This window comes from Rhyacophila brunnea, unplaced genomic scaffold (assembly GCF_057557595.1).
Source record: "Rhyacophila brunnea isolate RB1 unplaced genomic scaffold, BYU_Rbru_1.0 scaffold_1, whole genome shotgun sequence".
NCBI classification, from domain to species: Eukaryota; Metazoa; Arthropoda; class Insecta; order Trichoptera; family Rhyacophilidae; genus Rhyacophila; species Rhyacophila brunnea.
In genome coordinates, this window is record NW_028232751.1 from 14691662 (window position 1) to 14716139 (window position 24478).

At 34.4% G+C, this 24478-nt stretch overlaps 1 protein-coding gene and 1 long non-coding RNA gene across 3 annotated transcripts in view; both read right to left on the reverse strand.

Moving 5' to 3' along the window:
• Positions 1-24478, reverse strand: part of whd (carnitine O-palmitoyltransferase whd) — a 101567-nt gene that overhangs the window by 34529 nt on the left and 42560 nt on the right. For both annotated transcript variants that reach the window (XM_085941524.1, XM_085941520.1), the window contains exon 2: positions 4737-4888. In XM_085941524.1, coding sequence (XP_085797650.1) covers positions 4737-4877 — 141 coding nt within the window. In that variant the 5' untranslated portion in view covers positions 4878-4888. The remainder of the gene's footprint in view (positions 1-4736; positions 4889-24478) is intronic.
• LOC147079494 (uncharacterized) lies at positions 14304-16364 on the reverse strand. Its single transcript, XR_015069306.1, has 4 exons — positions 16349-16364; positions 15909-16038; positions 15325-15516; positions 14304-14909 (listed from the first exon to the last, which is right to left on the reverse strand). It is a non-coding gene; the product is annotated as an uncharacterized LOC147079494 (long non-coding RNA).

A 24478-nucleotide genomic window follows, 5' to 3' on the forward strand; every position in this document is an offset into this window, starting at 1 on the left:
CGGGTAAATATCAATAACTATATGATTTTTTTTTTGTTTTGGTAATATAAATTTATATTGCTCACTCCGACCACCAAATACAGTACTCAGTGGTCAGTGTTCGGTGGTCGTGGGCATACAACGTGTGCACGGCAAAATACAATCCGTCAATTTAAATTTACAACTTGTCCATTTTTTGATATTACAAATCAGTGTTTTTGTCATCTATAGCGAATGTACTTATGTAGTATGAGAATTACTTACACACATCTGACAGGTGGCTGGCGGCAAAAATATGCATTTATGAGTTTTCATTAGTTGAATAGTTCACCTAGTAGATACGGGATGTCGTTTCAAATGTTTTCAAAATCAGTAGATGGGCAATACTACCAATATATCGTCTATTCAATTCTAAACTATCCTAAACGCCAAATCATAAAATGTGCAGGAAAGCGAAATTTAGAAATTATGAACCTATACTCAATTCGATTTAGTTCTGTAATTTCGAAATATTAAAAAATCATTTTTTGTGTTTCAAATTACAATAAATTTTGGGGATTTTTTTCCAATTTCAAATTTATGAAAAATTCAATACATTGGCGAATGATGTCACTTAGGATACTTAAGAAGTGTCATGAAAATAATTGTTTCTTAAATTCAATATAATCCTATGCATTTAGGTTTATACAGAAATGTTGGAAATTTCATAGAGATTCGATTGATGTAAAAAAACGTATTTCGAAAAATTGGCGTTTAGGATAGTTTAGAATTGAATAGACGATATTCATTATGCAAAAAACCTATTTTGAACAAAATGTCACTTATGAGGTCTCGTTTCTTAACACTCTATATTATGTTGATCATGATTTGGATGCACAATATGGCTGCTCCATATACAATGCATGGCAAATTATGAATCTGGCTTACCTACTTGTTTTCCGTGAATGTATGTGTTCTTTGTATCTAGTAATAAAACTTCTGCCTGTCTGACCCAGATAAATTGCTGACCAAGTTCCACACTGTAGCAAACAACACTTCTTTGATGTGAATTTATACATAATGTTTTACATAATATTAGATATGTGGCCGCGTGGATAAAGTATCGGCCTATAGCGTCGTTGGTCCGAGATTCGAATTCTGGGTTTGGCAAGTACACATATTGTTTTAAAATGTTTGCCTGAGTCAGAGTATGGACCTAATAGGTTGAGCAAGTGGCTGACATCCATTTTTTGTAAAAAAGAAATCTGTTAATAGAAACCTCCACTCTGTGGAGGCCCATATGATCTTATTAGGATCGGACATGGTCAGAAAAAAAATGCAGTTGGAAAAAAATATATGCTAACTGAGGCCATAAATGATATAGAAAATATACTAAACAAACTAGGTAAGTTCCTATTTTATCTTTCATATTCATACTCCCATATTATCTACTCGCTATCACATTAATATATAAAAGAAAATAAAAGGAAACACATATAGCTGACATTAAAGCTATTTTTTAATAAACTATTTCTTTTATTCAACGAATCTTTCACAAGATTTTGAGAATGTAACATTTGATATTATATTGAACATACATAACTTGAAAACACCTCAGATATATACCCACTAGAAAAAATCATATTTGAAGAAAATACGAACCTCGACGGGATTTGAACCCATATAACCATTGGTGTCGCGCCAATCTGTGCATTAACCAATTATAGTCAATAATAACGCAATTTGATAAGCATTTCATGTATGACCTACCAGTTTAGATTGTCGTGATTAGATAGGAGTCTCATAGCATAATTGGTTAATGCACAGATTGGCTTGACACCAATGGTTATATGGGTTCAAATCCCGTTGAGGTGCGTATTTTTTTGAAATATGATTTTTTCTAGTGGGTATATATCTGAGGTGTTTTCAAGTTATGCATGTTCAATTAAAGCTATTGTTAAATCTTCAGCAATAAAATGGTTGTTATCAAGTCAAAGAGAAACAACATTACATATATCTATGCCCTAAATTGAAATACATCCAAGGACATAATTGGGTTACCCTACAGGGTGTGGTATAAACGGCTTCAGGTCTCAAGTATGGAGAAATATGGGATAAACTTAACCATGTGTATATATTATAATCTTAATATATAACACCATTGGCATCCTATTGTCAACTCCAATATGGAGGAGGAAGTCCCAAATTTTATTACATACCTAATTGAATTAGTTAAATTTTCTAAACATATTTTTTTTTATCTCAAATAAAATATAAATTTTGATATTGACAACGAAAAATCGATAGGTAGCATTTTCAATGTAGAGTAGTAATCAGTAATCACTTTGTGACGCAGCCAAGATCACACATCGGATTGTAGAGCCAATTAAAAAAACAATAATAAATTCTAATGGATTTAAGTTTTGTATTATTCCATTTGAGTCGTATTTTGCGACCCGGGTTTCGCCTTTCGCCATCTTCAGGTACTATGTCATCATCATCAGCCGGGCTCAATCCACTGCTGAATGAAGGCCTCCCCAAGCTTTCTCCAACTCTCTCGGTCCTGTGTCGTTCGCTGCCACGTATTTCCGCCGAACTTTACCAGTTCGTCAATCCAGCGGCTTTAAGGGCGACCCTGTGGCCGTTTCGTACCCCTTGGGTACCATTGGATGACGGCATTTGTCCAGCGGCCGTTCTTTCGGCGAGCAATGTGCCGCGCCCATCTCCATTTCAGCTGTTTGGCAACGTCTATTACATCGCGTACTCTTGTCTGCTTCCTAACCCATTCGTTTCTCTTACGGTCTTTTCGCGTGATGCCCAACATGCACCTCTCCATGCCTCGCTGTGTGACTCTTAGCTTTTGGACATCTCTCGTGTTGAGGGTCCACGTCTCGCAGCCATACGTGAACACGGGTAGCACACATTGGTTGAACACCCTACGCTTAAGACATAATGGTAGGTCACTCTTGAAGATACTATTCAGACGTCCGAAAGCACTCCATCCCAGCTTTGTTCTTCGAGCAATTTCATCGTGCATGCTTCCGTCTATGGACACCTGCTGTCCGAGATAGATGTAGCTGCCGACTTGCTCGAGTTGGGTGCCAGAAATACAGATAATCGCAGGGTCCGAAAAACAGTTCCTCATCACTTTTGTCTTTGAGACATTTATTTTTAGACCGACCGTTTGACTGACATCCGCGAGTTCTTGCATTCTACCTTGGAGGTCTTTCGGGTCTTGTGAGAGTATGACAATATCATCTGCAAAGCGCAGGTGTCTGAGAAGCTCTCCGTTAATTGGAACACCTTTTTCCTCCCAATCAAGTTTCCTACATAAGTCCTCAAGAGTAGCGGTGAATAGTTTAGGTGAAATGGTATCACCTTGCCGGACACCTTTGTTAATGGGGAATTTACACGACCGTTTGTGGAGTTTTACGCATGCTGTGGCATCACTGTATATACTGTTCAATACGTTTATGTAGCGTCTGGAAATTCCTTGGTTGCTAAGGGCGTCTATAATTGAGAATTTTTTGATGGAATCAAACACCTTTTCATAGTCTATAAAACCAAGATATAATGGCAGTTTGTATTCCTGGTAGCGCTCTATGATTTCCCTGACGACCTGTATATGATCCATAGTACTGTAGCCTCTTCTGAATCCGGCTTGCTCTCTTGGTTGGTTCTCGTCTAGAACTGTTTCGAGACGGTTTGAGTATTTTCGTGAAAACCTTATACAGAATTGGCAGTAGACTAATTGGTCGATAGTTTTTCAGATCTTCAGTGTCTCCTTTCTTATGGAGAATAATAATGAAGGCATTTTTCCATGACTCTGGGATGTTCTCTTCGTGCAGACAAGACGTGAACAGACGTGCGAGCACTTCGCTCACCGTCCTCCCGGCCCGTTTGAGAACATCGATAGTCAGCCCATCTTCTCCCGGGGCTTTCCCACTCTTCATGCACATTATAGAATATTCCGCCTCTGTGGTAGTAACCTCGGGAAGAGGATCTCCATATTCTCCGTTCACCGGAAGATCTGAACTGATGTCAGTGTCATCTTTGTATAGAGCGCTGTAAAACTCTACAAAAGTGTCCAATAGATGATCCCAGTTACGCACGATACTTCCATCTTGCGCTTTTAGTATCGTGATCTGCCATCTCCCTATTGACAGATGCTGCTTGTTCTTATGTAAGCTCCTTCCTGACGCAACAATTGATTCTACAAGGTTCATATTGAACTTACGAAGATCTTCTCGTATGTTTTTACGTAGAGTTTTGCACAGCGTGGAGTACTCGAGATCATTTGCAACTTGTTGCTCGCTTTTCGTACTCCTACGCAGCTTCATAAGATCCAACGTTTCCTTTGAAAGTTTGCTTACTCGTTCAACCACAGCAGCAACTGTCTCTTCCGAAGATTCTATAATGATTTTTGTTATTGCTTCGGTGTTTTGTAGGGAGATGGGGTCATTTTCAGCCTGGAAAGCCGCTAGCCTGTTCTCCAGCTCTTGTTGGAATTCGACTCTGCTTCTCAAACCTCTGCGGACTCTGGGCTTCTGCATCAGTTTGGATCTCTCACGTTTGATGTTAAATCGTACTTTACACCTTACCATTCGGTGGTACTCGGAGGTACTATGTACACTCACCAAAAGGCAAATACACACTGTCACAAAAAACGACTCAAATGGAATAGTACAAAACTTAAATCCATTAGAATTTAAATTTAAATTCCATAAGATACCTTTGGTCGATAGTATTAATAAAAAGTAAAAAAAATTATTCCTTACTCTGAATCTGGCTAATCTCTTCTTCCAAGATCTGACTCCAGACTCCCAAACGAGATAAAGGACCTCCCTGTCGAAGTTTACATCCCATCCCTCATGGGTGATGGCAAACGAGAATGCGACAGCCGAGTGCGCTTCAGCCATATCTTACGACCCTGGAATATAGAAATAAGAATACAATTAGTTAAAACTGTGAACAATGAAGTTGATTACCATTCTACAGAGAAGTGTATATAAATAGTAAATGGAGATTATGTTAGGAGATTGTAAATGTAGTATATTTTGGTGTAAAACGGGTCTATTAACAGTGTTTCCCAAACTTTCACCATCGGTGTACCCCTTCTATAATTTTGGTAACACTGAGTACCCTTCATCAAAAAAATGCATATACTTTAATAACAATCAAAAAAAAAATATATATATATATATTAATAAAGTAATAATAAAGGAAAAATAAAATTCATTCATAATAAAATATAAATAAATAACATTCATTATTATCAATGGGAAGGATGAAACTGTTCATGTTGAGACAGATCATCATAATTTGGTTCCCTGGTTGTTAATTTTAATCTGAGATGCGGTTCCACATCCAAAAGCCTGTTCCTTTTTTTACTTAATGTCTACAAATGCTGAAAAAGCAACTTCACATAGATATGAAGTTAGAAAAGAGCAAGACGTATTTCAGAACTTTCTCTGTTAAAGCTGGATACTCATGTTGCATTTTGCTACCAGAATGATGTTAAAGTACACTCTTTATATTATATTTTTCAAGAATCCGTCCGAAGTTAATTCCAACAATAATTACTCTTCTTTCGCATGCGATAAACCTTCTAGCATGGATGTTGTATTGATGTCGTATTAATGCTTGTTGCACCAGGCGCAGCCAAAGCTTGGTACAGCGCATACCCCCACCAAACTCTTCCCGTACCCCAGGGGGTACGCGTACCACACTTTGGGAAACACTGTATTAGACCAATGCGTGAGGCACTTGACTTACCCACTGGCACTGTTTAATTATTAGTTATGGCTTGTTGTATTGTTGAAAAGAAAAAAATGGCCGAAAGGTAGACTATTAATTTTATTGTATTATAATAATATATAACAATATGTTGTAATATGTATCTACTTGATTAAAAATGGAAACTGCCGTTTTTGTTTCTAGATCCCTCATATTACTAAACAGTTTTTGTACAATAGTAAGTTTTTTCCTATTCGCCCAGCCCAAGATCAAAATATACACAACATGCATTTTTTGACTGACCGCGAGTTCGAATCCGCGACCCACAGCTTCATATGGGTGCGCAGTTTTCTTTTAGCTGTGATAAACACATTTTAGAAGTTCCACTATGTTGTAAAAAGTATAAAGGAGTTCCGTGACTAAAATTAATTGAGAAACGTTGGCATACATTTGAATAAAGACAAAACTTGAATGCCAATAATTTATTATCTTCGTGTATTGATCTATGTTATAAACGAATGACATCGTCCAGTTCACCCACCCATCCAAATAAAAAAAAACACTTCATACAAACGCTTAATCGCTGTTGAAATACTTTTTCATATCAACAACACTTTTGGAAGCACTGAAGCATGAGATTACCGAATATTATTAAATTTGAAATACCTATATTAATGAGGCTAAGAATGCCTACTTATTGATTTCGCGGATGTGTTAATTTCTTTGCCAATAGTTTCAACAAAGAAATTATTGGTAAACTTAGGTACGTTTGTAAATTTATATTACTTAACGAAAATAGTATAGGTAAATCGTTTTACAGTGGCACTATGGGTACGGCAAATGCGGCTTGCAGTTGTAGTGGTATTGTTTGCTAGCATTGAAACAGGCATTGTCGCAAGCAATTAAATACATGCGCGAATCGCCTATGGTGCCACTGTAGAATGATTTACCTATACCTATTAACATTTCAAAAACCCCCATCATTTTTTTTCCTTAAATATTTTATCCTACGGATAACTTGCCGCGACTTGTATTGACTTCGTATATTTTGTGATGAGTTGATGACTAATAATATAAATCACTACAAACAATTCGATGAGGGAAACAGTTCTTTCTAACTATTATAATATAGTTTTAAGACGTAAATGTCTGTTCAATAATGCTATTAAAATTAAATAGTACACGAAAAAACAAGTGTCTCACAATTTATAAATATAATTCAAATGAAAAGTCCAAAATTAATAACTAGCTGACTTGTGTGACAGTTTAACTCTTAACTATAAATATTGACACGAATGTGTTTAAAGTTTAAACTGGTCTAGAGTACATTACTGGTCTAAAGTACAAAACATCTTTTATTTCGATTTATTAAATATAAAAATATCTGGCCGAATCAACAGTACAGGCCACCGGTAACTTTGCGAAATGTAAAGGCCTAAACATTTTTGAAAGAAAGGTTTCCCGCCATAGGTATCTATAATGACGATGATTACAGAACCAGAACGGTTCAAATTGGGATACTGCGCTCGGTAGGTGGGTAGTGTGCGCCATATGAACGACAATGAACCGCGAAAGACAGTAATATTGAGAAATCCAAAACGATGAAGTAGAAGGCGGACCAAATTGGGCTGGATAGATGAAGCTTTCGAAGACTTCCGAATAATAATTATAAATCGGACTGCTGAAGGGTTATTGTGGAAGCAAGACTTCTGATGATGATGATGACAAAACAATGGTTATTACGTAAAATTGTTAAAACCTATTCGAGTCCATACAACTGTTGCTATAGATATACCATCATAAATCGTCAGGTGTTCGAATTTAGAACTAAGCTTATTACAGTATAAAACTTATTAAATAGTTATAGTAATAGACATATCATTTATGTCAACTAATGTTAGCATGTGGCGCCTTCACTCAGCGGACAACTTATACCGGTAGGTCTATACCAGGGGTAGTCAACCTTTTTATACCTACCGCCCACTTTAGTATCTCAGTTAGTAGTAAATTTTTCTAACCGCCCACCGGTTCCACAGTAATGGTGATTTATAAAGTAGGGAAGTAACTTTACTTTATAAAATTTATAAAGCAGAGCTACAGCAAGTTAAAGCATATCCTAATATGTAATAATACTTACTTACCAAATACTTTATGTTAGACTTTCACTAAGTTTGGCAGAATAAATCTTTATAAAACAACTTATCTTTTTATTTATACTTTGCATACATGGTGAAAATAATAATGAGAATGTTTTTAAAACCCCTACCGCCCACCATGAAAGCTGGAACGCCCACTAGTGAGCGTTAGGGACCAGGTTGACTACCCCTGCTATACGAACAAAACTTCAGATGTTCTGTGTAATTTAAACACCGATAACACCGAACGAATATAAGACATGGTGCCTAGCGTATAAACATGAAACGAACATACATTCGAAAATAAAGTTCTTCGTCAAACCAGGTAAAAGAAAACTCATAACAGTGACAGCACATAGTTCTGTCAGAGCCTGTATAACAATCGCTATGAGGGCTCATAAGACCATGTGATAATATATGGATGCACACTGCAAAAATATAGATGGAACAGGAGCTGGTGTGTCCATCTGGTGAATGAAATTTCTAGATCGAGACGCCTGGGGAACGATTATGCAGTATCTGGATGGTATATTGAGCACATTTAGAGAAACCATGTTACATTTGCAACCTACAGGTATTATGTTAATTAGTATTCAATAAAAGAAATTTGTTAGTTTCTATTAAAGAAAAAAAAACAGATTAATACATACATAAGTGTTTTTTTTTTATTACCGACTCAAACCGCAATGTGTTTCTTGAAGACACTATAGAGTTCACTTGAAATGTTTATTCAACCTCTTTCAGGTTCCCAAATTTTAGTGCAAAATTGGTAACTGAAAAAATCATTAAAAAATGAGAGTGGAAATTTGTTATAAAATATTAAGGGGGAAGGTGTTCCATGTCAGCTATTTTCTGGTATTTTCGGAGGTTAAGCCTGAATCTTACGTAAGATTTATAGAAAAACTATTTATATAATTATGAAGCTTATTCATCGGCAAATATTTATGTTAAACATTTGATAACTGCATAAAGTATTTTTATGACGTAAAATAATATTCTTTGGAACCTTGAAATGTAATAATGGACAACGAGGCCATATTTTTGTGACATTAATGGACTGTGTTGATAACCGTTTTTTCCACTAAATATTATGTCAAACCGTTTATTATAGATAGTTTTAATGTTATCAAACATAATGTAGTAAAATATATTCAGTATAATTATAATATTTGCAGTTTCTGTTGGCTCTAAATCTAACGGAATCGACTGGATATTTTGTTATTAAAATATGCGATAATTATAGACATTCCAAATAATCTAAAGCTACGTATCAGAAGTTTTATCATTAATCATTGAATAAATGATGAAATATCTTGTTAAATATAAATTTATAATACTAAATAGATACATTTTAAAAACAACCATTTCACGAAATATTTGACCAACTCGATGGGACGTCAGACCGCCTGCAAATTTGGCGTTAGATGTATGGAATCTTTAGCTGGTGCTATTTTCACTTCATATGACCAAAAAAATACGCCAATCCACGAATATTGTATAAAAATATGTTTATAAAAGTGAATGCTACAAATTGAGCACAAAAATAGGTGATACAAACATAAATTCGGACAAATTATTCAAAAGGAAAACATATTTTGACATTTGAGGACAAAACAAAAAAAAATCTGAAGAAATTTGTATTTGCGTCAATTCTACGTTATGTCATACTAAATCATACATTATAATTTTTAACACTGTTGCAATCTATTTTGCCTAATATTGCAACATAGCAATCAGTTTTCTGTCCCTTTCGATAACTATCTCCCTCTACATTCAAAATAATTATGATTGTAGTAGGTATGTATTTTATAAATTGTGATAGATTTTATTTTATTTCAGTGAAATATATCAGGTCGTCCAGTATTGCCATATCTACTAAAATATTATTGGATTGATATTTTAGTAAATAATTGAATGAAGTTTTGCACCATTTGTATCTACTATTAGTTTTACTATTTTTATTTAATAAATAATACACATGAGGTTTTACGAATTTCACATTTGTTATTAAACATACTTACATAATTTAGAACACCTCAAACACATCACGAAGTAAAAATATCTATATTTTTTACTTAGCCAAATTATGAATCTACCTAGGTTAGGTACCTACTGATATTTATATTACAGAAAATTTAACTTTTACTAAATTATGAATTTGCGAGATTATAATAATACAGATGATTTTAAAGAATACTTTCATCAAATAACATAATAATGGATGCCTGTACTTACATAATATGTTCCAATGTAAATTTTTTTTTAAAAACTAACTTTAATTTCGAAAGTTTAGCCTGGCAATACTATGAACGTCATTTATTTCAGCGGGAATGCGAAATTTTCATCCTCGGTTTTTGACATAGGTACCTAACAATATTATCACAATTATTTATATCGATTGTACTTACAAAAAATGCCACGAACTCACTATCCGATGGCTGGAAGTTCCAAAAAAAGACGTAGGAGAAAAGATGGAAATACTAATACATTAAAAACACAAAGGTTTGAAATTATTATTTTATAATTTGACATAATCATACATAGTTGAAAAAACCACATTTCACAGAAAATTTTGGTTCACAATATTTATTTATCTTGCAAAAGGAAGTTTTGCGTATTACTTATTAATACACACAATTAAGTATAATGATCATTTGTACTTATATTTTTTTATATTATGTTTGTGCCACGTCTTATTCGAAATTAGTATGTCTGTGACAAAAATTATAATCTGGTACAATAATTAATACCAGCTATACATTTTGTTTTCTGTTAACTATCTAACTATCTACTAAACTAATATTTTTGAATGTATTATAGTATTGATATATTGCCGAAGACTATGCCTGAGCATGGAAATCCTCAAAGCATACTACCTGAACCAGAATTTCATCCCACATTTGAACACGAACACGAAGAATTTATTATAGAAAATGAAATTGAAGATTCAAGTCCTAAATTCCGTGTAGAAGGCCGTAGAATTATAGACTTTTCATATTTTTTCCAACAACTTCAATTAATTAGCCACCATGATTCTCCATTTAATTGTAATTTATCACATTTAGAAATTTTTGGGGAAAATCGGGAAAACTTTAGTAGTACATTTTTTATCCAATGTAAACTTTGTGGTAAAAAATTAAAATTATATACCACTGAAATGAACGAAAACAAAATGAATCTGTGTGACGCATTTGTATCCAGTATAATCAGTATCGGCAGTGGATTTTCAAATCTGGAAGAAATGTGTTCTGCAATTGATGTACCATCGATTACAGCAAGAACATACAGAAATAGTCAACAGAAGGTGTACGAGTGGTTTGAAGAAACCAAAAATAAGAGTATGGAAAACGCTGCGAAAGAAGAGCGACAACTTGCAATCGAAAATGGTGACGTCGATTCTTCTGGTATTCCCATGATATCAGTTGTTGCAGACGGCTGTTGGTCGAAACGTTCATACAGATGCAATTATTCCGCAGCATCTGGCGCTGCCACGATCATTGGTCAAAGAACCGGGAAGATTTTGTACATGTCAGTGAAAAATAAATATTGCGATTTGTGCGCCAAAGCTAAAAATAAAAATATCCCTGCTCAACAACATAAATGCTTTTTAAATTACACCAGTCCGTCAGCTGGAATGGAATCTACAGCAATATTAGAAGGCTTTAAAGAATCTATTAATACACATGGATTGATTTATTCAAAATTGATTGCTGATGGAGATTCCAGCACATACAAAAAAATTCTTGATTGTCACCCTTATCCGAATGTAACTGTCGAGAAAGTTGAATGTAAAAACCATTTAATTAGAAATTATTGTGGCAAAATAGAGGCATTAACCAAAGACACAAGATATCCCTTGAATGTAAGAAAAATCATTGCGTCAAGAAAAAGACGTCTGCGGAAAGCCGTCATAGGTGCAATCAAGTATAGAAAACTACAAGATAGTACTTTCGAAGAAAAGGTTATCGCTTTGAAAAAAGATTTAATTAATGGACCGCACCATGTTTTTGGAGACCATACTTCTTGTCTACCATATTTTTGTACAAATGAACCAAATACAGAGGACATGCTTGATGTAAATTATGTACCAGCATTAAAAGAATGCAGTCTATTTTCTCAATTAATGATATATAATTCTCGTTTGGTGCTAAATTCAAAAAGTTTAATTTATAATTTTTCTACTAATATTTCAGAATCTTTTAATAACATGATTGCAAAATTTGTAGGCGGCAAGAGAATTAACTACTCTCAAAGACAATCGTACATGGGACGATGTGCAGCGGCGGTAATCGCATTTAATACAAATAAGTTACATTGCACAATTCAAAAACAAGTTTATAAAAATAGCCCAAAAGCCTTCATAAATCGCTTAGAATCAAGAAGGTTGAAAATAAATAAAAAAAAAATAGGAAAACCTTGGCGAAAACCAATACATTCTGTTCCTTTATCTAATCCAGATTATGGAGAGAGTTGCCAAAAACCTGATATGGACAAAAATCAATATCAATTGTTAAAAGAAACTTTTTTGAAAAAACTCAAACTGACAAACTATGAGAGGAGGGATATAGAAAGACGCACTGTATTACAATCTGAATGTGCAGAATGGCTAGAAAGGCGACGAAACCTTCTTACTGCCTCTGTTTTTGGAAAGGTGTGTAAGCGGCGAGAAAATACAAAATTTGGGCCTTTGGTAAAACGTTTATTATATAGCCAATCATTAGCCAACGTGAAAGCGGTAAAATATGGTAAAGAAAATGAATCAATAGCTTTACAACCGCTTAGTGTACAAGAACGAATTAAGATTGAGAGATGTGGATTGTTTATCGATGATGTGTATGATTTTATCGGTGCAACGCCAGATGGCATCAGCGATGATGATACAATTATTGAAATAAAATGTCCTTTCTCAGCTGCTGGAATAAGTGCAGATGAAGCTATTGTACAGAAAAAAATTAAATTTTGGAAAGTAGATAAAGACAGGAATATGGTAATAGATAAAAATCACGATTGGTACTTCCAGATTCAGGGGCAGCTTCATATTACTAAGAAAGATGTCTGTTTATTTGGAGTTTGGACGGGACATAATTTTCCTGTTAAAATAGAATTAATCAAAAAAGACGAGACATTTTGGATTGAAAAAAAGATATATCACTTTTATATGAATTGTCTACTGCCAGAAATAGTAGATCCCAGAACCAGTAGATCTATGAATATTAGAGAACCAGAATGGCTAAATTTCTAAATTTTATTATACTTAATATATTTTCAACAAGTCTTTATTACATCACTATTTTATAGTTCATCAAGATATATCTAATTTACTAATATAGTTTACTGTTGCGAGACACCCAGAACAAGTGTAATTTTATGAAATTCAAAATAATATGTATACTTACATCTAAATAATGATACCTACAGATCTTGCTGGCGATTCCACTGTGCCATATTTTGTATAAGCATTCGTCTCTGCAGCCGTGGAGTTTGGTCCCGTGTAAAAAGTACATTTTGTTCTCAAGGTCAAAAACCAAATTGGTTGTGCCAATGGCTTATAACCATTCCTCATAAATGATTATAACTGATATCACCTCATAACTGATCAGTGCCACGCACGAGTTAACTCGCGGGATCTTTTAAACGTCATAACTTCTGAATGAACTGTTTGTGTATATTTTCTTAACAATATTTATCAGTTTAGTGTGAAAATATTCACGTTAAACATGTTGATTTGGTAAATTTTCACAAATATTTATCATTCTATTCTTATTTCATGTTTTTTAAGGGATTCATTTTATTCCAAAAATAGCTGACCTACAAGTACCCACCTAGTAAAAATTGGATTTGGATTGGATGGAATTTCCTAGTAGAAATTCCAACTGAACAACATGACGCTTTCTATATTATTTACTGTTAGTTTTTAAATTGTATTGTATTTGAAATAAATAATGTATCAATTATACACATAGAAATCAATAGATATATAAAATAGATATCACAGTTTAAAAATCAGAAAGATCAATGCATATTACCATTGTTTATGTTACAATATAAAACAACATTTATCATTGAACGTAGGTACCAAGAAAAATAGACTTCATTAAAATGTGTCAATATAGTATATACCCGATATAATTATATAAATTATTATATTGTTAATTATTCTGTGGGGTCCATATATACTGCTTCAATTGTAATTTAATTTTACAGTATAATTATTTATGTTAAGTACTTGACTTACTTATTATATGTACAAATGTAATATACTTACCTACTTATTAGGATATATCTTGGTGAATTTTAAAATAAGAGGAAATTAAATGGAGCTCATCGTGTCAGCCGTTGCTAAGTCTTATATAAATATTTATACATTATTAAATTGTTTTTCTGTTTTTTATTGATGTAAAGACATGGCATGTATTCAAAGTAATAGCAAATTAGCTGTGTACTATTTATTTAACTTATATTAAAACCCCAAGATTGATTTCGTCTTGCGACATATTTTATTCTTCTAAGTTTTACTATGACATTGTAATATGAACCATGGATATAGTATAGTACTTAAAAAAATCAAAACTGGTAATATATTATTTCAATATTTAATTGTCAATTTTCATTTGAAGTCAGCATTTAATTACTGGTATAACACATAATTATTAACTGTTATCTACAACTTCAGATGGACAAATTAATTGATATATCATATTATCAGTTTTCATTTCCTTTCAACAATGTATTCATTCTAGCAGTTATTTTGAATATCTTACTAGTTTTTATGTCATGGCACCTTACAAAGGCTCCGAGCAACCGTATACTGAGCTTCGAGAACAGATGTTTACGACGGATACTGGGTGTGCGGTAATTTTAGAAGTAACGGGAGATAAAAGAACGCACCAAATAGCCTCCCATCACGCTGAGAGTGAATACGCAACTTTGTACCTGGCCCGGCCACGTGCTGCGGGTGCCTGAAGAGAATCCCAATCTGGTTTGCCTGTTCTTCAAGCCAACCGGATTCCGGCGTTCTGGATGGCCGCTAAACACTATCTATATAGCATATCTGGCAGAGTTACGGGCTGCTAGTATGACCTGGAACGATGCAAAAAAACTAGAGTGACAGAGATTCTTGGAGGCGCCGCATTGTATCCATATGCTGCAACTAAGATGCGGATATAGCCGAAGAGAAGAAGTAATATACAGCATCTAGAAAACTTAAAGCCTTTGAAATGTGTGTGTATAGATACATGCACCTTTCATTGGTGTTGGAAAGACAATTTTTCTAATATCAAAGTGATATTGAGGCTGAAAAAGACAAGACTTGGAGAGTAAGCTCTACCAAATGACATACCTAATATGATACAAGTAACTGATATGCATAATTATATTATATTTTATATTACGAATCAAAATAGCAACTTTTATATCATTATCGATAATAAATTTAGTGCAAAAATGTTTTTATAAAATTGTTTTATTTTTTAAACATTAGTCACTTTATATTTACCTTGTGTAATTGTACTATTAAATCTATAAAATGGGTGTATATGCTTGATGGTCGACGTCATAAATCACGTCATGTTCGAATCCTACGCCGAAAGTCGGATTTATTTCATTATTAATTAAAAGATTTATTTCATTCCATCTTATTCATATGAAACCGTCGACAAGCAAAGATCTCGGTAGACATTTTCTCCATCTGCAAAAAACATAACATAGGAACTGTTAATAGTGTGATTTTTAATCTTTTATAGTTGGCGACTGTTTGAAGAGTGGTAATTAAAACGGAGTAGTGATAATACAAAGCATCAAAAAAGATTGATTAACTAAAATAAAGTAATCAGGTAGGTAACATGTTTAATAACAACTAGAACGCCTTAGATTATATCAAACAAATATATATGAAATCACAGGTTTTATATAATTCTGGAATGAATGTAACTAACCTCAAAAAAAGGATTGTATTACGTCGGAATTATGAAACATTGAAAGTATGTATAGACTAAGAAAACAATAAATAAACACTTGAATAATATATGCAAAACACACAGAATACTACGATAGTAATAAATAACATAATATTGTACTTACAGATAGTGTTTCTTATTCCTGATATAAAACACAATTGTTTTAGGTACCTTGCAATTTGCAAACATAATATTTGACAGGAGAGAGATTTTTATATTAGTCTATGGCCAAAAATACGGATTTATTTGGCCGGCTAAAAAAAAGATTTTAATATAGCAAGAACATTTTAAATATGCGACAAATAAATAAAAGTATATATAATATAGTTGTTAAAAAAATCTGTGTACATTATAAAATATATTTAATATTATAAATACATATATTTTTTAAATTTATGTTATAATTTGTAAACGACGAAGCACGTCAGCTAATACGCATAGTAAATGTTTAAACTTCGATAATCAAATTCGAATGTGACAGAAAGAGAAAGAATAACTTTTTAATCATATTAGCATGCGTAAAAGAGATGTAACATAATATCACTTGCACTTTAAAAATCATACCTAGTATTCAATGTCATTGTTCAACTTTAAATGAAAAAACAGAAACTCTAGGTAAGCATGTGTGCCCTTAACATCTAGATTTTTATTTTTTTTGATGATTCCAAAACCCGCCCGGGGTTGTAGAGTTAAGAATGTGTATCTAAAACAAATAATCATATTTATTATGATGAAGGTTTAAGATTTATTTTAAAACACTATTTGGATCTTCTCTTAATCTGGCTTCACTTACACATGTCAATCCATCGACGTTATTTGAATATTATAAACTGTGCAAAATGCGTGGGCCTTCAGCTATTTATTAGCTAGCATATCGAAACAGTTACTTTACTTTTACAAGTTCAAGTATACAAAAGGTAAACGAACTCACCCAAGCAATGAACGACTGCACACAATATTTTCTTACAGGCAAATGAAAACTTTGAACCAAGGTCATTTATTAACATAGCGTAGGTAAGTCTAATAATGATAATAATTTATGCATATTAAAAACTGACAATGTTTGATTTAATTAAAATTTGACCACTAGTAATTACAATACAAATGCTATCGGTAAATAAGTCAATGTACTGAAGTTAATCGAATGTGAGATTAAACAATGCAAGTCGGATAAATTAATTATTTAACCGTGCACATAATGTAGTTATATTGTGTGGCTAAGTCCTAAGCTAAGGCTAATTAATATATCTCGCAATAAATGAAAGTAGTGGAACATAAGGAACATAATTATTATGAAAGCAAATTTGTGAAACCTAAATTAACACCTTACTAATACTAATAATTGAGTGCTGTTATCAATTTTGAACTACATTCGACATATCAGAGGTAAAACCTGCTAATTGCAACATCAAACTATTGCACTTGTGACGAACTATAAAATTACTAGATGGAATCATATTATGAAATTTTAATATTTTTAATAATTATTATGATATTAATTAATTTATAATTTATATTTATTACGAAATCATATTATGTATAAACATTTTTCAACGTTTCCAGAACAATAATTTCAGTAGGTATAATATTATAATTGGTTGCTATAAAATAATTACAAGATAAAAAGAACTTTTTATATACCTAGGTTTTTAAATTTTCTGTTGAATCATATAAACTTGACTTGACTAGCTTAAGCGATCAAAAAAAATTGTATTTGATAGAAATAATACTGAAATGTCATTTTGACACTCATATTGATTTCCATAGTAACGCACGTACATATTAATAATTTAGTTATTAGGACCCTAACAACCAATAATAGTGGATTGGATTACGGATTTCTTCCGTAATAACTTTTCATACAAAACAGAATTAACTGAAAATAAATTTAATTCTACTTAAAAATGTCTAAAAGTATTAAAAAAAATACACTGGCATCGTGTTCTGATATATTCTAAAAATTTCAAATGTCTAGCTAGTCGGGGAGTAAGTTAAAAATCGATTGCAAGATTTGTACGGGACAAATAAGAATACGACCTAATAAAAACGTTGTAAATACTCTTTGCGTTAGCAGCGTGGCGTAGTATTTTCTGATGTTTTGCTTTAGTTACTTGCCAACATACAATTATCGACCAGTGTTAATATAAATTACTACAAACTTCGATTTTGCTTCTATGTGCTCCCTCTTCCATGGGCACATTTATATTAGTCATGTAAATTTAGTCAAAACACACTTGACTGCATGGCGACCAGTCTTGGGTAACTGCTACTGATACATACTGATGCATCCAAATGTTGGGTCCCGTGATACACCAGATAAACACCGGGTGTGGTGCGGGCGATGGTATGGTGGGCCATTAATTTAAATATTTACACTAACGTTCCAAATAATGATGATGCATTACATTTAAAAACGCTTTCATGTTATGTAAATGCTGCGTTTTTATATCAATCATTGACAAATTCACAAAAGTGTGAAATTTACTACTAATGATGTTACAATGCAATATGACTTGTAGTCAAGTTAATCATTGTTCTAAGTAACGTTATTATAGGTATTCAACTTTTTTCATATATCTAATCTCTATCTGTGGGTCTATTCTATACTAAGTATCGCTACCGCTAGCTAATCGACCGCTAAAGTGATAAATAGCATCAAACTTAGGGTAGGTTTGCATCAACGTATTAGCACTTTTTGTAACAATTACAATAAAAACATACTTATTGTAATTGTTACAATAAGTGCTAATACGTTGATACAAACCTACCCTAAGTTTGATACTAGGTATTTATCACTTTAGCGGTCGATAAGTATAGAATAGACCCAATGCATAGGTTTTCTTTAACGTTTTTCGGTTGATTGCTATTATGGTGTGTAGAACCGAAAATAATGATACAAATTGAAATGAAACCTAGTAGGTATTATTTATTTTTCTTCTAGCATAATACCATATTTACACTACATGTATTTTACTACTGACAGTACGTATTGTCGCGGCCATAAAAAGGAAATGCACGTGTAAACGCGTACCTATTATCATGCATCGTAAAAGTTCAGAAGCTTCTGAATTCTTACGCGACAGTTGGTATTTGATTGTTGGAACGATAGTGACAAAAACTACGTACAAAACGTTAATTTTTTTGACGTTTACCAATTTTCACAACCGATCAAATAGCACCATACAACGACAACATCGCGTCTCGCTTACCCTTGAAAAATGAGATTGGCGAAACAGTCAGCACTTTTACGTGTAAACACTTATTATCGCGATAGTTTAAAATACTGTCTACTGTTGCCAGTAAATCCATGCACGTGTACAGGCGCTATAATGTTGCTATGCAAATGCCGCTGGTATTTCTAAAAAAATATATTATTAAATCAGTGCTACACATTTATTTTTTAGGCGCGACCGACTTTTTCGAGCGACAAACAAACGACTTATCTGAATGTGAAGAAATAGAACTGGTTTTGTTGACCAATAAAAATTTTAATAGAAATTTTCTTTAAAAGCGGAAGCTTGCCTATTATCTCCGTTGAGAAATGAATCAAAATGACTTTCATATAAAAAGTAGGCAAATGAGATTCGTGAATCGATGCACTGTATTTTAATATTATGTGTTGTGTATATTCGTGCAGAGCCGGCTTGGAGCATTTTGGCGACCTTGGAATAAAATAATCACGATAAACTAACACAAATACCCGTGAAAGTTTCAAGCAGTAGGTAAAGTTTTATAATAAAAAATAACTTGTTTTCATAAACACTTATGATGAATAAATGCATTTACGTAAGTAAACGAATGTGTAAATGAAAGAATGCGGCACATATTACCCCATTTTTGCTATAACTTACAAACAAAAAATACGTCCTACTCGTATGATCATATCATTAAAATTTATAGTGGAAATACGACGAAATTTGTTTTAACTGTATGTGGAAATTCACTGCCCCCCCCCCCCTTAAGGTCAAGTTTCGCCACCAACGGGGTAGAAATTGACGCCGCTGAGAATAGGGATTTTAATACCGTTAGCCGGCTCGTACATCACAACTCGCCTTCTGTGCCTGACGGCCATAAATCAAATTTTATGAGACCGCCGACGAATGTTGCTTGCTACAACCTCGCACATCTGCCTAGCGGCAAACGTCAAACGCGAAAAAGGAGAGTCTTTCGTCTGCCATTTTTATTGTGTTGATTGAGTGAGCAATGACAGTGTAGACAGAGATAGAGACAGAAATGGCCGATGGCCGCGGGCTGTGCGCTTGCGCGGAGTCGACTTTCTTTAGATACAACATGCAGGCTGTAGCAGCTGAATGCGACATGTTGCATGCAGGATCGTCGCAGCGTCGAGTTGCATCGGCCAATCTGCGAAGCTCCATTTGATAACGTTTGTTTCTTGGTTTACGATGACGTCACATCGACGAATTCGTCGTAAGACGCATGCGGCGAGTTCTGATGTGCGAGCCCTCTTATTCAATTATTTATCGATACCGAAACACCGGTTTCAAAAATACAATATCCCGGTATTTTCGGTTTTAAGAAAGCGTACACGTTTATGTTTTTAAAACGAATTTAATGTTATATTTATTGTATATTAAATTTATAACAACGTTGATAGTAGGTACATCGCTAGTGGGGTTAAAAGTAGGAGGAGCTTGTTAGTTCACAGTTTTAACACGTGGACAACTCGTCGCTAACTGGAAGACGCTTCAATCGAAGTGCGGTTAAAAGTGGGAGGAGCTTGTTAGTTCACAGTTTTAACACGTAGCCAAGAAGATCTTTTTGGACAGTAGGAACGCATACGAATAGAAGAAGTAGATAGTTGTACTCGGGGAACTCAGAAATAATGGGAACTGAAATACATAACGGGTAAGGCGATAGCAGGTTACCGACTCGAGTAAGGGAGAATCCGGGTTAAACTTACACACGTGTCAATAATACGTTTTACGTCGAATACTGAAAACTGCTCTCGGTTTATGCATTTACGCACATTTAATGTTGGTGTATTACACACACCATTGCACGTGCATAATGCGTGCTTCATTTTCGTAGGACACTCACACATTCAAAATCCTGCTTCACCATGCGGCGTATTGAATATGGCCTATCGGTATTCTATTTATTATCTGTGCTGTGGTTGTACTCATTCAAAACCCTTTGCGGGCGTGCGTTTCCAATTATTTTTTGTGCGCCATAGTATATTCGTCCCATATAATGAGTTGACATGACAAATATATTAATTTACCATTGTATACTCAAGATTGCCTGGGATTATTAAAGTTTTAGAATATACAGCGGCACCCAAAAGCGCACACATTGAAAACTTCTCGTGTTAGCCGTAATTTAAAAGAATCAAATCACCATCCAGCAGTGTGACGAATAGAAAACTATGTTTTTTGAATTTCCCAAAGGCGTCCTACAGCCGCAATTCGTTCAGAGTGCGGAATAACTCGATCTGGCCCTGTATTAATTCGGAGAAAGATAAAGATCGCGATGTACTCAAGCCGGTCACGAATTTGTTAATTTTGTGGGCCACGCGAAGAGGACCGGCTGATCGACCACGAGTACACTCCGTTTCACCAAGTAATTCCATCGGTATTTTTATTATGCACGTTAAAATATTTTAATTTCATACATCAATTCAATATTTATGATAAACGATGTTGCTGTGCTTCAAGCGTATATGAGTGGTTTTAACGTTGGTTGATTTTACCGCCGTATTGTATTTTCAAATTAGAACAATTATATACCTACCTAATATACTAACTTTTAACGGCCGATAAAAAAGTTTGTAAATATAAACATAGGTCCGCCATGTATATATTTACACATTATTATGTAGATGCGTTAGCAGAATAAAATAATGCTGCAAAAATATGATGAAACATGAAGCTGTTACCAGCATGGCATCCACATCCTGAAGCAGACCCCCAAGCTAGGTTCTTTCGCCCCCCCCCCCCTCCTACCTATCTAAGGTTAAAGACAGTGTGACGCTCTACCTACAGTAGCGTTTTCCAAATGGTAAGGAAAAACTAATGGTATTCATTGTATTTTTTAATCATTTTTTTGTATTTTTAAATACACCCACTAAAATATAGCTGTCGACACACAGTAATCAAAATTGCATTGCACAATCACATTTCAAATGTTAATATCCATGAAGTAAAATAGCGACTTTTTTCCTATTGTAGCAAATTTGTTACGTGTGTTTATCTCACTTATCTGATCCCCTTGTGAGGGCCATGGTTACCAGGTTACCGCATTTCATTCGATGATAATCAATAACTATTATAATTCGCAATTCAGTGGCATGGCCTGAATACAGCCTGCCTTGGGTTCCAGTGTACGTATAGGTAAATCGTTTTACAGTGGCACCATGGGTACGGCAATTGCGGCTTGCAGCTGTAGTGGTATTGTTTGCTAGCATTGAAACAGGCATTGTCGCAAGCAATTCAATACACGCGCGAATCGCCTATGGTGCCACTGTAGAATGATTTAGTTATAATAAAATAATTAAATATTTAGTTATTAGTTTGAAAGGTGAAAATATCAGAGCGATCGGAATCCGTACGTGAAACAGTGTGCGCCGCAGGTGAGGAGACCAGGGTCGAAGTCCAGCGACGACGAGTCAAGCAAGAGCGAGCACGAGGCGCGAGCGGCCGTCGGCGTAGGTGCGCCGGAGAGCGCTGGACTTATTTTCAAATCACACTTTGGACCGCAACGTCAGCCGGTAATGCTGGTATATTTTTGTTTGGTGGTCCATTGCTCGATTGCCGTCAGCTGCGACGCGTCTAACCCACAAAAAATACAAGAACGAGACTGTGCCGAAGTACGGTCAAATGATTTGTATTTACAATTTACATCATAACATAACATTCGTAACTGTTGGAATCGTCGGGAATATACATTACTATCTACCATGATACGTAAAAATGCGCCTAGCCAAGTCCAGATAAACATAATATTATAATATTATATGTTTGTAAATAAATAAACATTTTTTTTTATAACCTAGGGGCGGCAGGTTATATGGAATGTATGGTGAAGCCGGCTAGTATGGCGAAAAAGTATGGTGGGGCGGGCTGGTAATCAATTTGTGGCAAAATTTGAATGATGGGTGCATTATAATGACCAAAGTAAATCCTCTGTGGTGCCCTGATTTTTTTTTATCGCGTCGCTATTTTTCGTAAGTTATCGGCTATTGTTGGCCTGCTTCATTCAGCTGTATGAGAAAGCCGATTCCTTGCCCCTCTTTTAATTTAATACCTCTATGTTTATAACATACCGAAAACGCACGTGATTTAAGAACAATATATTCTTATTATTAAAGATAAGCAGATCATTTTTTTAAACGCATAAAAAACCGATCAAGAGCGATTCGAAACCTCACATATTATCACTGTCCTACACTACTATCTGAGTGCTACACGGCCCCGAACTGAGCCATCGAATTAAATCAAAGTAGGTATTCCAAAACTTCGCCAAAATTATGCCACCAGCTGTATTTACCAACAAGATAATTTGTCGCCAGTTCTGTATGCAGTTTTTCAAACAATAAACATTGTATAAAAACTGTTTAAAAGCTTAATAAAATCCGTTTAGAATCATTTGTATAAAATAAATAGGCGCTAGGTTTTATACAAAGGACCATTTTTTTAAAATTCGGTCGCGGATAGAAAACATGTAGGTGAACCAAGTGTAGCCATGGGATGTGGGGAAATTTGTACGGTTTCATCTAAGGCCCAAAGGCCGTGACACCAAACTGTAAACTTCGATGGTAGTGCCAGTTATTGCACATACTTCGAATGCAATAATACATCAGTGAAACGGCAAATAATTGTCAACTATAGGCGCGACGAAATTTTGGACTCGCTGCCATTCGGAGAGAGAACGTCGAGCTGGAAACACGTCAATTTGTTTCATGATGGCGAAGGGCGTATCAATTCTTAAATCGTGTAAAGATGACCAAAAACGTTACCCATTTACTTTAAAAAGAAAACATGTCAATGAATATATTATTATTGTTACTGATAGAACATACGTTAAAGTGCCCACCACCACCCGTCATATATGCACAGCCGTGGATATGCAAGGCCGCTTTCTATGACGCTTTAAACGTGTTTGAAAGAAGTGATTTTAAGTGCTCATTCCGTCCCGAGACGGAGCCGCACGGGACTGATGCTGCAACCATGCACCGTAGTGCTTAAAGAAGAAAGTTAAGAAAAAAAATTGTTACTGATAGAACAATAAACATAACATTAAATGGATACATGTTGGATTTATATGACAAATTATATTTCGTTTGACATGCGTTATTTGCACCCGCGACCCGCAATTTGCGCATCGCCTAGCCACGATCTTTTTAGACCGTGCCTCAACTGAGGTATGGCCTTAACAGTTTGTAGAAAATGATTGTTGCATATTCAAATAAACATGGCCGCCTGCCTGTCACTAATCTGTAACAAAACGTTTGCTTGAGACCTACGTTAATTTTTTAGATTCTGTAGACTAGAGCATTTGCGATCTTTAAAAACAGTAATTGTGCCGTTTACAAAACACATACAGATCTAGATAGTACAATGCTACCGTATTTCGGTTATTCACTAAAGATGTCATAACAAAACGCAGTATTTCCCATGGATAAGATGGACATAAAACTGTAACAAACAAGACGAAAATCTCAAACACACTAGTTAT